Source organism: Lonchura striata, chromosome Z, assembly GCF_046129695.1.
Source record: "Lonchura striata isolate bLonStr1 chromosome Z, bLonStr1.mat, whole genome shotgun sequence".
Lineage (NCBI taxonomy): Eukaryota > Metazoa > Chordata > Aves > Passeriformes > Estrildidae > Lonchura > Lonchura striata.
Window position 1 is genome coordinate 53,369,683 of NC_134642.1, and position 15,969 is coordinate 53,385,651.

Sequence of the window (15,969 nt, forward strand, 5' to 3'; positions counted from 1 at the left end):
AGATTCCTCTGCAATTTCTTATCAGTCTGCAGCAGGGCAAATTTTTTGGGTGTACTCTCCATAACTTACTAGGCCCCTGAACTTACTCAGATAAGTAATCTGCAGCACAGATGGAAGTGTGCCCTTCAGAAATCCTCCTCAACATCCCCCTCATGAAACAAAGTAAGCTCATATTGGCCTTTAATATCCTCTCATAAATGAATTTAAAACTATTTTTCACCAGGATATGATCATTTGTTGTAAATTGCCACTTCAGGCACTCAAGCTTAAAAATGAGAAGGGATGACATACTGAAAAATGAAAAGTTACTAGCTGTCATTTTTTACTGAAGCAATAAATATGTCTAGATTTCTAAAAATAGCAAATAAAATCTGAAAGTGGCTCAGATTCCTGTACCTTTAGACATGATAAAGACTGGCCAGCCTTGGCAGAACAAGGAGCACAAGATTTATGATAAGAGGAAAAATCCAGAGAACAACACTATTGGTGATATCGGTGACATAAGAAAACTCACAGTGTTTGAGGGATTACTCCTGTTGGTACAGTAAATAACAAGAAAAAAAAAAACTAAAATATTCAGGGAAAGAGATTTTTGTAAGGCAGAATTAGAAAAAAAATTCACAGAACAGCTTCTTAAAATTGTAGTTAATATATTTAAGTAGCAGTTAATATATTTGTGTACTAGTGAACCTCATGGAGGTCTGCAGCTCTGTGCAAGGCTCTGAGCAGACACAGCAGAGCATCCACCCTTCTTCAAGTATCTCACCCAGTATAAGGCAATCTCCAAAACCCAGTTGCTCTATATGTATTGTATTTTTTAACATTTCTGTACTTGATAATGTCAGTAATTCTCTAGAAACTGAGCAGTTTTTATAAAATAGGGGAAAGCTAAAAAAATTCTGGGGGTATTGTTTCTCATAAGGGAAAATAAACCCAAACAAACCGAACAAAAGCCACAAAACTGAAACAAACAAACAAAACCAGGTGGGTCTTAGTAGAAAAAGTTAAAAAGGACAATAAGACCCCCAGGCTAGGACAGAAACACTCCCATATCCTAAGGGGATTGCTCCAAGTAAGAGAGGGGAGAACAAGAGTTACTTCAAGTAGGGAACACTTACAAAGGACTTTTTATTTTGCCATTTATTTTCTAGCACTGTAATTAAATGAATCAAAACATGAATTACGGCTTCTATGCTATGCTTAATTCTGGACTTGAGGAAGATGCACTTGCCATTAGATATTAAAAATTCTGTCTGCATTTTTTCTGCAGAAGCCTAAAAAAATTTAGGGTCAAGTGGAATTGTAAAATACAGGCAAGTCAACAAAATGGCATGTCAGACCTGAAGACTATCAAATCTAACACAGATTGTCAATTAAAGCAGTCTTTTTCAAAGCTAGTCTTAAAATTAATCTTGCAAATTTCTCCTTATGAGTTACTCGCTCCATACAGAGGTTTACCCCTCCAAAATTAGAAAAACGGGGACATTCTCAATATGCCTTATTATAGAGTAGCTTAAGCATGCATTAGCAACTGATCAGCTGTTAAAACCACAATATTTAGCAGAGATGTTAGCACACATGTGTCTTCCCTAGTTGCTTAGTTCCTGATGCCTTCTCTACCCTAGGTTTGCATTTTTGAGGAAACGTTTTGAGGCCGGGTGATTTGCAACAATGTTGGTGCACTGTGAGCCTGTCCCCTGCACACAGTACACAGCTCTGCCAGAGCAAGACATACTGGTACACCCAGAGAGTGACACACTGTCTACTGAGCACTTCACACTAAAGAGCAATCTGTCCTTGGAAACTCTGACATTTTGCCTTCAGATTTTGAAAAGTGTGGTGTTCCACTGCTATCTCTACAGCCCTGTGATATTATAAGGTCCCCAAAGTCAGCATTTACATCCTGCACCCTGCAATTGCCAGGGGAAGGAGAGCTCCTCACAACATGCTAGTTTGCATGCTGGCAATCATTAATTTATCTTTGTAATTTCCCAAAGACACCTGTCTTGCTGACCCTTCTGCAGACTCAGAAGGCTGAATAGTGTCCTGGGCTGACAGACAGGTGCAGACTGAAATGGAAGAAAATTAAACTGCACCACAATCTACTATGCAAAAGGATCCCCCCACTCACTGTGGAGCTGTACTCAGTAAAACCACATCAACACTGCATTTCCAGACTGATGGCTGTGGAGGACAAAGAGCAGCTGGGCACCCTTGAGTTTTGAGACTCACAGCTATCAGTGCATTCAGCTGCCAAGTTCATATCTAGGACCTTCTTGTCTTGATCATATGCATTTAATCTAGATAAGGTACAAATCCCAGGTAAAATGCAAATCTGCCTTGTGCTCAGATGGTGAAATACTGCAAGGCCCCCCCATACCACCACCTCTGTGCTTTGGTAACATGAAACATCAATCCTTTTTCTATGCAGAATATGGCTTGAAGCAACATCTGTCAACCTTTTGAATTGTTCTGTGCTGTTTCTCCAGGCTAGCAGCCCTGAACGAGCCACTGTGACATAGTGAATCTCAAGCACCCAGGCTGCGGGAAATGGTCCTGCTCTGCCTTACCCTACCAAGGACACTGCTTTATGCATGACAACCTGCTGCAGAGTCCAGTCCTGCTATCTGACATGTCTTCCATGAAGAGAAAAATGCTAATTTGTCCTCAACATTCTCAGTAATGTATATCCTGCCTCCTTTAGCTGATAGAGGGGAAAAAACTGAAGGCCTCAGAAATGCAATAACTCAGATAATAACAAGCTAACTTTTGAAGGGCAGAAATTACAAGGTCTTCAGAACGGAACAACCTTGTTCTGCAGAAAGCCAAATGCAATTAAAGCAATGTAAAAACTCATCAACTTTGTCTCCAGTCTATGTTCTTGCTTCTCCTTCTCCAGCTGCCCCCACTGCCTTACCCACCTCCTTTCATCCCTTTGAAACAGCCTTTGAAGCCCTACAGACTTCATTTATATTCAGATTTTACTCTTTGCTGCACTCCAGTGACTCCAGCAAACTGCATGTGTAGGTCACGTGCAGTTTCACAGATTAGAAACAGGATCCCCAGTCCATTCTGGCAAAAAAGAAATAAAGAGCAGCTAAACTGGATTGTTTCATTTTAAGATTGCTGGCTTCTGATAATTTCATGGAGCTGTTATGGCTCCTGCAGATTCTACAAAAGGTTTCCCTTACAGGAGTAGAAAAATCACTCAAAGGATAGAATTATAGTGCTGAAACTGATTATTGTTTTAATTTCTAAAAGCTGGTAAGCTGAGGGTTTTTTTTAAGTCTACTAAGTAGTCATTAAATATGTTTTAATTTAGATTATCAGTATAATTTCTTACATAATCATTGATCTGCTCACACTCCAAACTTACTTACAAAAGTAAGTTTTCTCACTTACTAACACAAGTGCCAACAACTTGCAACAGTGCCAGAATCTTTTTTATTTACTATCAGATAAAGGCAATAATGTTAATACGTGAGTATTCTTTGTAAGAGGAGTAAAATTACTCCCTACATGGTATTTGCAACCTATCGAAACTTTTAATCTGTCGTTTTTCACAGCTGGAAAACTTATTGCCTTTTTTTTACAGAAAAATAAAATGTCATTTTATTTTTGACAAATATTTGGAGAGAGAGTTTATGATGAAGTGTCACAAAGAAGGCATTCTTGTTTACCTCTAGATTATCTTTCACAAAATTTCCACTAAGCAAGAAGTTGAAAAAACCACCTTCTTACAGGGAAGGCCCAGCAGAGGTTTGTTTATGAGAACCTTTTTATAGCACCTTTGAGATTTCCCAGCATTTGCCTGGTTACATTTTTGAAGATTTATTACTAAATGCAATAATAAAACTACAAAAAAAAAAAAAAATCCCACAACAATGGCAACCATTTAAAATTAGGATATGCTTTCATTTTACTAAAACAGCTCACACTTTTAAGTGTAGTTAAAAAGAGTGAGATGGATCTTTTACCCAGACAGGACAGTCGTGTACCACCAGTCTGACATTTCCAAATACGCAGGCTTGATACTCAGTAAAAACTGGATTTCCAACGTGACTGGCAGACAAGCTGCTGTCGATCTGGGAAATGAGAGCACTTCTCCCGAGATAGCTCCAGATGAGACTCGGCTGCTGATTGTCCTCAGAAAAACCATCTCTTTCATTCCCAAAAGCTACAATATTAACCGACCTAAAATATAAATAATAAAGACAAAGTTGTGTTAACAAAGATGAAGGGAAAGAAAATAAAATCAAAACTAATATATTAATCCTTCTGAATCCTTTTCCCTCCTTACATTTTAACACCCTCCTGTAATCAACAGCAAAACACATACATGATCTCAAATCCAACAGCAGGGTGGGAGCAAAGCGGAAAAGAAACCTGGAAAGGCTGATTGCATTGCAAATCCCCAGCGGGTTTGGCTTGTTCAGCCTCGCTGCGGTGACCTCGGGGACTCCTGCCACATTCCCCCGGCTGTGGCCAGGCTGGATAACTCGGTGCTGGTTGCTCCGGGCGATGGACTGCAGCCGCACGCCGGAGCCACAGCAGCAGAAGCAGCAGGATCAGCAGCAGCGGCAAAAGCAGGATCGGAATCTGCAGCAGGATCGGGATCTGCAGCAGGATCGGGATCTGCAGCAGCAGCAGATGAGCAGCACCGCAGGCTGCGGTAGCCGCGGTGCTCCGGCGCTGTCGCGGAAGGCGATGTCGCGTCCGGCCGGGCGGTCCCGGCCATCGCATCCTGACGTCAGCCAGCCCCGCAGACGCTATGGCAGAGCGACATGACGTCTCGAGGGCAGGTACAGCCAGGTGAGCAGGGGCAGGGAAAGGCGATGGGGCAGAGCCGTGTCCCACCCCGCACGCCTTCTGTTGCCGCCCCGCAGGAACAGGACCAACATCCGCTCAGCAGGGGACGGTGCCACCGCTTCTCTGCACCAGGGGAGGGACCTGGGACTGCCGCAAAAAAAGGAGAGAACAGTGTAAACTTTCTCTTTTAAAGTATTTAAACTTTTTTTTCCATTACTATTTAAATAATATCTATCTTTTCAATAGTAGGCTGATTAGTAATACAATTTCTAAAATGCCACTCACGCCTTTTAGTGTTCATGTGATGTTTAAAGCACAGTTTTCCAAAAGGATGCTCTTCCATTGTAGTAAAACAAACACAAATCACAGAATGGTTTAAGTTGCAAGGGACCTCTGAAGATCACCTAGCCCAAAACCCAAAACGCAGGGTTACCTAAAGGAGTTACACAGGAAATATACCAAATCCATTCTAAAAATACTATTTGCTGTCACATACCACTGTATACACTAAAATAATAAAAAAAGAGTAAAAATATTTTAGGCATACTAGATAGTACACAAGACTCTGTGTTATGTGAACACATGCTGTTGTTAATCCCATGGGCAAGAACTCATTCAAAACAGGACTTGATACTATTATCAACAGAATAATTAATAGAGCTTTACTTGCAACAATCCATACTTTGAGAAAAGTACTATTCCACTATTTGCAAATTTAGGAGATGCCATTTGATGTCACTAACAAAGTTTTATATCGGTATAGTACTGAATGGCAAGACTGTTTTGATAAAAAAATATTATTATCTGCTAATGAATGCTAATTTATTACTTTTACTTTTATTATAAATTCTACAGGGACTACTGAAAAAGAAAAAAACCCAAAGAACAAAACAACAGATAATTTCCTAACCTGTTTGTTTTTGCACATTTTATCCCATCCTAGCTTCTGCTTTTCAATCTAGCTTTGCTCTAGAAAACTAAAAGACAAATGACAAGTTGAAGTTGTGGTTTTATTTCATCCTGGAAAATAGTTAGAATGCATATTTCATAGGTAAGTTTTAAAAAGTATCACAGTAAACCACTGTTTTTTTCCCCAGATGATCCTCTGACTGTGAAGTACCACTGTCCATATCCAAAGTCTCAGTGGTGCCCAAACCCTGGGTACATGATGTTGTGAGTCAACAGAGCATTCAACATTTTTCAACCATGACTATTTGTGTGCTTTTTAAAGGTCACTGAAGATCCCTTGGAATTCTTAAATTTATGCTTGTAGCAATCTACCTATCGAAAATGAGGAAACCTTTGCAAGAAAAGTTCTTCACATCACTAATGAGCCTGACCTGGTATAACTAAATGCATAGATAGTTAAATACATAAATAAATGTGAACATGCATATACAGACATAAATATGCATACACAGATTCATGTAGGCATATGTTTAAAATACATGCATGCATATTATAAATGCAACACACCCACATGTGCAGATGTGGACACATATATAGATGTAATACCAAGAAAAACTGAACTGGTAAATAAGGCAGTACTAATGAGGAGTGACCCAATTAACCCAAACTCCAATTAACATAGCTTATTCATTGCTTCAGACCTAGTCCTGCCCAGGGGTGACATGGGTAGGAGTACCAACTGAGATGGAGGGTCACAGAAAACATTTTTGTTTTCCTCTCACTTCCTTCAACCACCCAGGAAACTACTTAGGACTGACAGAAGTATCAGCTTTGGCAAAGTGTGCAGATTGTGGATGCAAGATACATCTCGGCTGATGAACAGCACTTAAAGCTTGCATACTAAAATACACAGAACTGTTTTAGTAACAGTTTTCCAGCAATCAGATGCCTGAAAACAATATTTAAAAAGCAAGCATTAAAATTGGAGAATGCTGTCTGTTCTGCTGTCAAAGTAGGTAAACTGTTTTTGCTTGCATTGCTCAGGGGTTGTGCAATGCATTTCAAATAAACAAACAAAACAAAACAGGAAAGGAAATTATTTAAACTTGGCAGGATAATAAATACCACAAATAGGGAAGTTGCTTGGCACCCCTACCCTAGATGCATTCTACAAGTTATACGGGCAATGCAAGGGAAAGCCGTAAAAGATTGTTTAACTGAGAGGATTACAGAGGATTGCTTGACTGTTCTCTCTTTGGCAATCAGAAAGCTGAATCCCCTCCTGTGATCAGCAAACCTTTTATCCAGCAGACATTTGCCATTGTTGCTAACAAAGACTAAACTGCAGAGAAGGGAGTCTTTGACAAGGTCCAGGAAACAATCACCTATTCGGTCCTGTGTAGTTTGCACTGGAACATTTTTTTTTCAAACCATTCTCGTTGTAGCTTTCTGGTGAGTACCTCAGATAAAGCACTGAAAACAAATACACAGTTGTTAATGACAAAGGGAAATGATATTTGCTAGTGCAAGGAGTAAAGTGCAAGCAAGTCAAGGAGGAGGATTTTTCCCTAGTGGAATCTGTAGCCTTACTTGCATTGATCCAGAATTATCTAGCCTATATTTTCAGGACAGTGAGGAGATTTAATGTACTTGAAGTCAAAGTCATTGCCAAACCTGCATATTAGCTGAATTGCACACTGCACAAAGCTCCTGCTGCTGCTGCTGATGCTGGTGTAGTCAGCTTTAGGTGCAAGAGAAAATGTGTTGCTCTAGAACAGGTAAATTTCCAGTTTTTTTTTTTTTCAAAGATAGAATATAATTCCAAATAACACTAATACACTTTGCTGTATAGACCTATTTCTCCTAATACTGGGAAAAAAAAATCCTGCAATAGGCTTGGTTTTACTGGTGCTTGTCCAGAGTAGACACGGCTGCTGCAGGATCTGCCAGCCAAGATCTGCTCTGACAAAGCACCAGCAAACAAAAATAAGGTTTTCTGTTGTAGCCATCTGCCACATCCCCACTAATAAAAGACATCTCTGTGTGTGTATGGGAAATGAATGGAAGGACAGTGCTCAGGACCAGTAGTATTTCTCAGCATAACTATGCCAGAAAAATCATGTAGTGTTGTTCAAACTTGGAAGCAATTTTTTAAAAAAAATTTCACACATAAATCACAGAATGGTTTGATTTAAAAAGGACCTTGAGGACCACCAAGCTCTACCCCACCCTGCACATTCAAGTCTGTTTCAGGGATGGCACAGGCACTTACAGTCAGAGCCCAATACCTCTCCAGCCCAACAGGTTTCACTGCTTTGTAGAGGTCACAGATGGAGGCATCAAGAAAAAACAGCTCAAATTCTAAGACTTTTGCATCAAGTTGTGGAAAGGCTATCCTTGGTCATATTCAAATTTCACTAAAGAAGTCCTTGCATAACCTTAGCCCTTTAGACATGTTTGGAGAGGAGGTTCAGTTAGATGGCCTCCAGAGGTCCCTTCTGACCTGAATTATCCCCTGACTGCATAAATCTCCTCCTTCCTGGAGAGTGACCACTAAGCCCTGTCCCTCACTTCCTCTTCTTATACCAGCTTTCAACTCCAAAACCAACCTCTCATCCAATCTTGTGGCAACTTATTTTCTTTACAAAGTTTAATAAGCTTTGCAAAAAGCTTCTCAAAGCTTTTTGAAAGTGCAAGAGGATTATTTTGCTCACATGACCTCCTTTATTGGCATACTTACCACCCTCCCTCCAGAAGCCAGTGATGCTGAACTTCACTGGAGCCTCTCCAACAGCTTCCCAAGAGACTGTGTTTATCCCTGGATCTCATTTTCTCAAAGACTGTGTCATCTCACCAGGAGTGGTAGCTGCTTCCACTGCTTTGGCATTACCCAGAGCTTGCTAAAAGAGTTTTTGAATATATGGTGGCCTCCTATGATACCCAGACCCCAGACACAATTTTTTTTCTTGCCAGTTTCTTATGACTGCTCTCAAAAATTTTATCTGATCCTGTCCATTAATTAACATATATTTTTACTACTTTTTTTTCTAAACTTAGTGAATGAGATCAAGTAATACCAGTGCTGATGCCACTACAATTTTTTGTCTTTTCTTTTATATAGTTTTTATTATTCTCAGTGCCCTTAGCATGCATACTTGTAATTCTTTAAATCTGATAATTTAGCATAGTCCTGGTATTCTGTTGGGCCACAAGACCAAACATCCTAAAGGACTCAGAGTTGGAGGCCAGAAATCCTACACTATCTTGAGAAATCTAGGTCCCCTCTAGAATACATCCTGTAAACTAGGATTAGGGCCATTGTGGGAATACTTCAGGACAAGGAGATATCATGCTATTCATTCAAGTCTCTCATTAGAGCATCTTTGATAGATATGCTAATTTACAAGGTGTATAAAGTTGTATATGAGATCTACTCTGTGTGTGCATTTCTGAGTATTCCACCTTGGAGGCGTGTCACACCATAAAAATCCTTATTCAATACCAAAGTAAAAACCCTGTATCCCTTAACCATGTCTGGCTCTTAATTTTAGTACCAAGGAATAAGCATCAGTACAACATTGAAACAGAAATATGAAGGGAGTGGGAAATTATCTATAAGAGGAGAAAGAGAAAGAAAAATATATGACACTTTTAAATTTAAAACCAGATCCATTTTGTGGCAGAACAGAGCTGTGCAAGCAACTAATAAGCTGTGGAAAGCTGCTAACCCTGTGAGGGTGAGATGTGGAAAACAAGAGCCAGGTCTGCTGCTGCAGATGTCCCACACAAGAATTGCTTGACAATCTTGTTGATTTTGGCAGTGAAAGAAACAAGGTCCTGTGCTATGAGGTGGGGACCCATCTCATGGGGTGCCTAAATGTCCCAACCTTCTTCAGAGGTGAAGGGCTGAAAGTACAACATGCTGCAGAAGAAACCCCTCTCACACTGGTGAAAATCCCCAGCAGATGCAGAGTTGCACCTTGCAGTTCTTATGTCATAATTTAATAAGTGTTACAAATTGCATTACAGTAAAGGTCAAAGGATCAAAAAAAAAAAAAAAGTAGTTCATATATTGTTTCTGCTATTCTAGAAAGGGAAGCCATTGCCACAAGGCAGACATACACCATTATGTCATGCAGAGGAGCATCACCTGACCCCAGCTTGCCCTGCTACCCCTCCCCATGCCTTGACTTGGACTTGAGCTGAGGCTGAGCTGCAGGGAGAGGTGGGCATGGAGCAAACACCACAAAGAATGGGGAAGTGGCACATGATCCTCACTAGAGAGCAGGGAAGGATCCCTTCTGGGGCTGCCTGGCCAGACATTCTGATCAAACCCCTTCAACAAATCTCTGCTGCCTGAGTGTCCTCTCCAAAAAGGCACTTAGAGAAGTACCACCCTGGCCAGAGATGCTGCTGTTATTTGGGGCCAAGGAAGGGATGGCATTCACTCAGCATTTTTTGAAAGTTCTGAGCTATTTTAATCCCCTGGAGAAGCACTTAAGACTGAGTGACCCAGCACAATAATTTTACAGGGAGAAGTGCTCAAACTGCTTTAATGTGCTCCTGCAGAAGCTCAGCCCTTTGTCTGCCTACATGCTTTTTCAATAATGTATAAGTTTCTAGTTTTTCTTACTAAAATCATGTTTCCACTTTTTCTTACTAAAAACATTGCAGATAATGTTCATTAGCTATGGTAAATGAAAATTATCTAATAATGTCAGCAAAACACATGAGTAAATATCCATTTTAAGAAGAGAAAACTAAAGAGAAAAGTAAAGAACAAAGACTATACATAGATTTACAAATATCTGCCATAGCCTCTATGCATTAAAAACAGTTATTCACTTACCAAAGTTGTAGGTCTCAATGAATCATAATCTTAATTTTTGTACAACTGCACTTTTCCAGAATCAAAAGACATAGTACATGGTTAATTAACTTTCATTATACAGGTGTTAAACATCTGCCATTGGATGATCGTTTCATAGTTAAAAAAAATTAAGAAAGCCCTTCAATTTACTAAACTTCACAGAGCCATTTCAGAGTTAGTCTTTCAATCAGCTGTTCCCTTTTAAATTTATTTTCCTAATTTCTTATTTTCCTTTCTGTTATGATTTCACTGCTATTTTCTAGGTTTCAGCAAAAGAGGATGAAAAGTGTGTTGTGAGAACTGAATATTCTTCATGGATTTGAATGTTATCCTTACTGCTTTGAGAAATTAACTTAATTTTAGCTTTGTAGCCTCTTGAATTATCCTGCACCCTCATATTACTTACTTCAGAGGGGCAGCCTCTCTCAGAGGTGTTTGGCTGCTTAAGCCTTTGCTGCATCATAATTCTCTATGTGGTATGATATGTAACTTCCTAAGAAAGCACATAAATAAATGTGTCTTTGTAAATGAGTTATTCATGTTCAGCTTTTCATCCACCAGCATCTATCAGCATCCATCATTCTCCACAGGGCTTCTTCCAAGGATTTCTTCCCCACGTCTGTGCTCACACCTGGGTTTGCCCTGGCGCAGGTGCAGCACCAGCAGCTGGCCTTGTTGAACCTCATGAGGTTGTCATGGGCCCAGTAATCAAGTTTGAACAGGTGCCTCTGGGTGGGTCCCATCCTTCTGTTGTGCCAACTGTACCAACCTGTTTGGTGTCATCTGCAAAAGTGCTGAGGGTCCACTAAATCCCACTGTCTATGTCAAAACAACAAAAGCACTAAAGTGCACTGGCTCCAAGACACAACCTTGAGGAGTGCAACTTGTTATCAGCCTCCACCTGGACACTGGGCCATGGACCACAACTCTGTCTGCATCCACTCAGCCAATTCCTTATCCATCAAGCAGTCCACCCATGCCCACCAGTTGCATATCTCCCTAATCTGGACATGAGGATGCCATGTGGGACTGTGTTAAAGGCCTTACAGAAGTTTAGGGAGATGACACTAGTCAGTCTTCCCTTGTCAGTCCTTGCAGTCACTACATGACAGAAGGCCACCAGATTGGTCAGTAGTCCCTTTATTCCCTTTTTAAAAATAGAAATGATGCTTTCATTATCACAGTCACTGGGGACTTTGCCTGGCTGCTGTGACTTTACAAACATCACAAAAGTGTCCTGGCAACAATATCATAATCAGCACTGGGATGGATCTCACCAGGTCCCATAGGCTTATGGCCATTCATTTCAATCAGGTGGTCTTGAACCTGCTTTTGGCTGGCAATGGGGGTGATTTCACTTCACCAACTCCCACCTGCAGCCTTAGGGTATCAAGAGACACAGGAAACCTGATAGCCGGTGAAGTGGGAGGCAAAGAACTCACTGAGAACCTCAGCCTTCTCTCTATCTGCTGTTGCCAGTTCTCTCTTCTCATTTATCGGGGGTACACTGTCCTTGGCTGTTTTTCCCAGCTGATATCCTTATGAATCCCTTTTTGTCATGCTTCACACCCCTTTCCAAGCCCTGTTTCATTTTTACCTTGTCTTTCCTGAGCCCATCCTTACATATCCAAACAGTATCCCTGTACCCTCCCCAGGTCACCAGTTCCTGCTCCCACTGGCAGTGTCTTCCTCTTACTCCTCAGTTTCAGGAGAAGATCCTTGCTTATCTGTGGTTATCCATCTTGCTTGGTTCTTTACATGTTAGCTTGGAAAGGTCTTCTGCTTCAAGAATAGTCTCTTAAAAGAGTTGCCAGCTCTGATCAAGTCCTCTGCTCTTAAGGACAGATTCCAGCATCTTCACCTGCTCACATCAAAACCTTGTTCTCAGCCCAAAAGCCTGAAAATTTGTGAAGCAGTCCCCTACACAGAAGACTGTAGGTGTGGAGATGCTCTTCCAGCAGCTTCTTCTTTCCCAGCAGCACTCACTGGAGAGAAGAGGCTGCCAGGGACTGCTGAGCACCCAGATTCTGGTGGGACAGAAAGACTGCAGGGGGTTTGTGTGGAGACATCTTTTCCATCAACTCCATATGGCTTTCAATAGGAGGCCTCATCATACTGGCTGGGATCAGCAGGTTTGGCTCCACACAGATGGCTGGGTTGCTGAGATCTCCCTGCTGGTGGCTGCTTTGTGACCAGTGTGCTGGACAAGGGCCAACAGCCACTTGAGAAGGAAGAGATTGGCCACAAGCAACTCCTCAGCCATCCAGAGAGAGCAGGAACACAGGGTCAACAAGTTGTCCATGTGCAACTCCCTATTTGAAAGTGGCACGAGGCAAGGGGGAGGCAGCAGCTCCGCTGAACCACTGATTTACATGTGCTACAATACTCCTCATCCTAAAACTTCTGGGGTTTTTGTTGTTTGTTTGGGTTTTTTTTTGTTTTGTTTTGTTTTGTTTGTTTGGTTTTTTTTTTTGTTTTCCATTGGAATCTAGATTATCAAGCTCTGAAAAGGACGAATATCTGAAGGAAGACAGGATCTGGAAGATACCTCATTTACAATTCACCACTCACTGCCTCCTGGCAGACAGACCTTTGTTTACTCAGAAACCTTGCCTAATTTGCATATATATGCATAGCCATGTAACATAGCTCCCCTTAATCCTAAAAAAAATAAACCCATGACTATTGTGCATTCCCAGGTAGCACAGGGTGCCATGCCAAGATCCCTTCTCAGCAGTAAGCATCACATATGCCCCACACTCAGCAGGATGGGACACAGCTGCAGTCAGCTCAGATGTGCACTGCTGGGCTAGAAAAGACCTTACAAGGAGGAAGAGAAGCTTGTTTTGGAAACTCAATTCTCCATTATTCCATTTCTCTGGATGTGAGGAAACTTGGAGATGGGTGATACATGAAAGATCTTGAGAGTGATTTCTGTTAGCAGTATTCACTCATAATTAATGTTTATATCACTCCTGAGGTATAGAGATGACATTGCAGAGCATGTCATCCAGCAGTTTAAAACTAAACATCAGAAGTTTGTCAATGTGAAGTTGCATTTATTTTTTTTTTTTAATTTCAGCTGGAACAATTCTGTCTAAATAAATTGATGTTCTTCCCACCTGCAACTCTTGTAGAAAGGGACTTGGAGGAGTATGACAGTGACAAATGATATTCCTTCCTCCTTTCCTCCACCATCTTTGATGGGCAACTAATGCATTCCAGAGATGGGAGAGCAGAGATGTTTGGCTTTGGTGCAGATCTGCCTGCAAAAGTGTGTAAAATGCTGTTGGAGGGTGGGACAACTGGAATCATGAAGTTGCAGGCAGCTTCTGAATGTACTGAATGGATTCTCATACCACCACCCCCCACCCACTAAGAATGCCAGAATAGAGACAAAACCCCTTAAAGTGTCTCCATAGGTGCTTTGTTCCTTTGTTATTGTGCATTCCACAAGGCCAAAGACTGTAAACCTGTGTTTGCAGCTGAACCTGCTGGTACAAAAACCCTTTAGACACAGCTGTCAAGCAAATCTGAGACTTAGCAGACTGTAGTAGATAGGGACAGGCGAACGGAAGATTTCGGGATGTGACGAAAAGAAAGACCCCCATCTCCCTCTCACCCTTCAACATGTCATCCATTACCCCAAAGAATGTAACCACACCTAACCAAGTAGTCTTCCACTCCTGACTAACCCTAGAGACCCTGCCAACCCCCCCTGACGTAGCAGAGTCCCCCAAGACTATTTAAACCCATGAGATAAGATAATACAGGTTTTCGACTGTCCACCACATTGGTGTCCTGCGTGTGTCGTTAGCCCGAGTGGCCCAGGGGAGACTGGGCTGCCGTGCTGTTCCTTACAACCAGGTCTCCGTTGTCTTCCATGAAGGCAACAGCAGACCAAGCGGTGGGGTGAGTTCTGCAAAGCCAGGGACAGGGAGGCCTGGGGAGCTTTCTAAAAAGCTGCCTTATACAGGTAAGGAGAGGGTAAATATGTCACAGCTGTGGTAACAAGACAGCCTGTCACCACTGTGGGAGAGCAGAACTGCTGCTCTGCAAAAGGGGCAGCCACCATGTGCTTCATTGTTTATCTGTCATCTCAGGAAGGAAACTTAGAACAGCTCTGGTTTTGTCCCATTTGAACTTCAAAAGACAAGAAGTCAAGATTTATTTTCTTTAGCCTTAGGGAAATTTTAGGTTCCTTCTTGTTTCTGTTTTGCAGTAGGGAGGTGTGGGGAGAGTGTTTGGGTAAATGTCAAAACCACATTTAGTATTTTTATTGTTTCATTTAGAGAATTGGCACTTTTTTAAATAGAAGAATAATATTCTATACCAAAACAAGGAAACATTTCAAATGTTTATTTCTGCTTCAGTTTCACAGACATCAGGCTATTAAAAAACAATAGGAAAAGTAACCAGAATATCACATCACATAAAATCACAAAATCACAGAAAGTGTCCCTCTTTAAGGGACTCTTATAGAGTATCTAGTTCCAATAACTCTACCACGGGCAGGGATGTCACCCACTAGACCTGCTCATACAAAGCCCCATCCATGCTGGCCTTGAACATTTCCAGGGTTGGGGCAGCCACAGCTTCTCTGGGCACCTGTGTCTGGGCCTTGTCACCTCATAGGGAAGAATTTCTTCCCAATACCTAATCTAAACCTGCCCCTTGTCAGTTTGAAGCAATTCCCCCTTGTCTTGTCACTCCATGACCTTGTCAAAAGTCCCTCTCCAGCACTCTTTGGAGTACCTTTACAGACTGAAAGGGACTCTAAGATCTCCCCAGAACCTTCTCTTCTCCAGGCTGAACAACTCCAACTCTCTCAGCCTGTCTCCATAGTGGAGGGGTTCCAGTCTCAGATCATCTTTGTGGCCTTCTCTGGACCAGTTCCAACAGATCCACATTCGTCTTTTGTGGGACACCACAGCTGGATGCAGCACTGCAGGTAGGGTCTCACCGGAGTGCAGGTGTGGAATCACTTCCCTCAATCTGCTGCCACACTGCTTTTTCTGCTCCAGGACATTTTTGGCTTTCTGGGCTGTTTGAGCTCATCGCCAGCTCATCTTGAGCTTCTCATCTCCCAGCACCCCAAGTCCTTCTTCTCTGGGCTGCTCTCCACCATCCTCTGCCCTGCCTGTATTTGTGCCTCGCATTGCCCTGATCCAGGTGCAGGATCTTGCATATCCATTCAGTTAACATCAAACCTCCATTCTGCTTAGCACAATAAAACTGATAATGACAATTGGTGTGGACACCTGCACCTCCAAACTTATTGTTAGCTTCAGGTAGTCTTTCAGTACTGAGTCTCATAAAAAATGCCATGAGCACTGCAAGGTGACACAGCCTTCAGAGAAGTGCTGCTGATCATGAGCATC

The 15,969-nt window shown here is 41.8% G+C and overlaps 1 protein-coding gene across 2 annotated transcripts in view; it reads right to left on the bottom strand.

Moving 5' to 3' along the window:
- Window positions 1-4,923, bottom strand: part of RHOBTB3 (Rho related BTB domain containing 3) — a 28,480-nt gene extending 23,557 nt beyond the window's left edge. Inside the window, exons 1-2 of one of the 2 annotated variants that reach the window (XM_021546204.3) lie at window positions 4,340-4,923; window positions 3,978-4,194 (exon numbers count right to left, since the gene is read on the bottom strand). In XM_021546204.3, coding sequence (XP_021401879.2) covers window positions 3,978-4,194; window positions 4,340-4,743 — 621 coding nt within the window. In that variant the 5' untranslated portion in view covers window positions 4,744-4,923. Of the gene's footprint in view, window positions 1-3,977; window positions 4,195-4,300 lie in introns of both variants that reach the window. The other variant, XM_021546205.2, reaches the window with a different exon arrangement.
- Window positions 4,924-15,969: the final 11,046 nt, after the last annotated feature.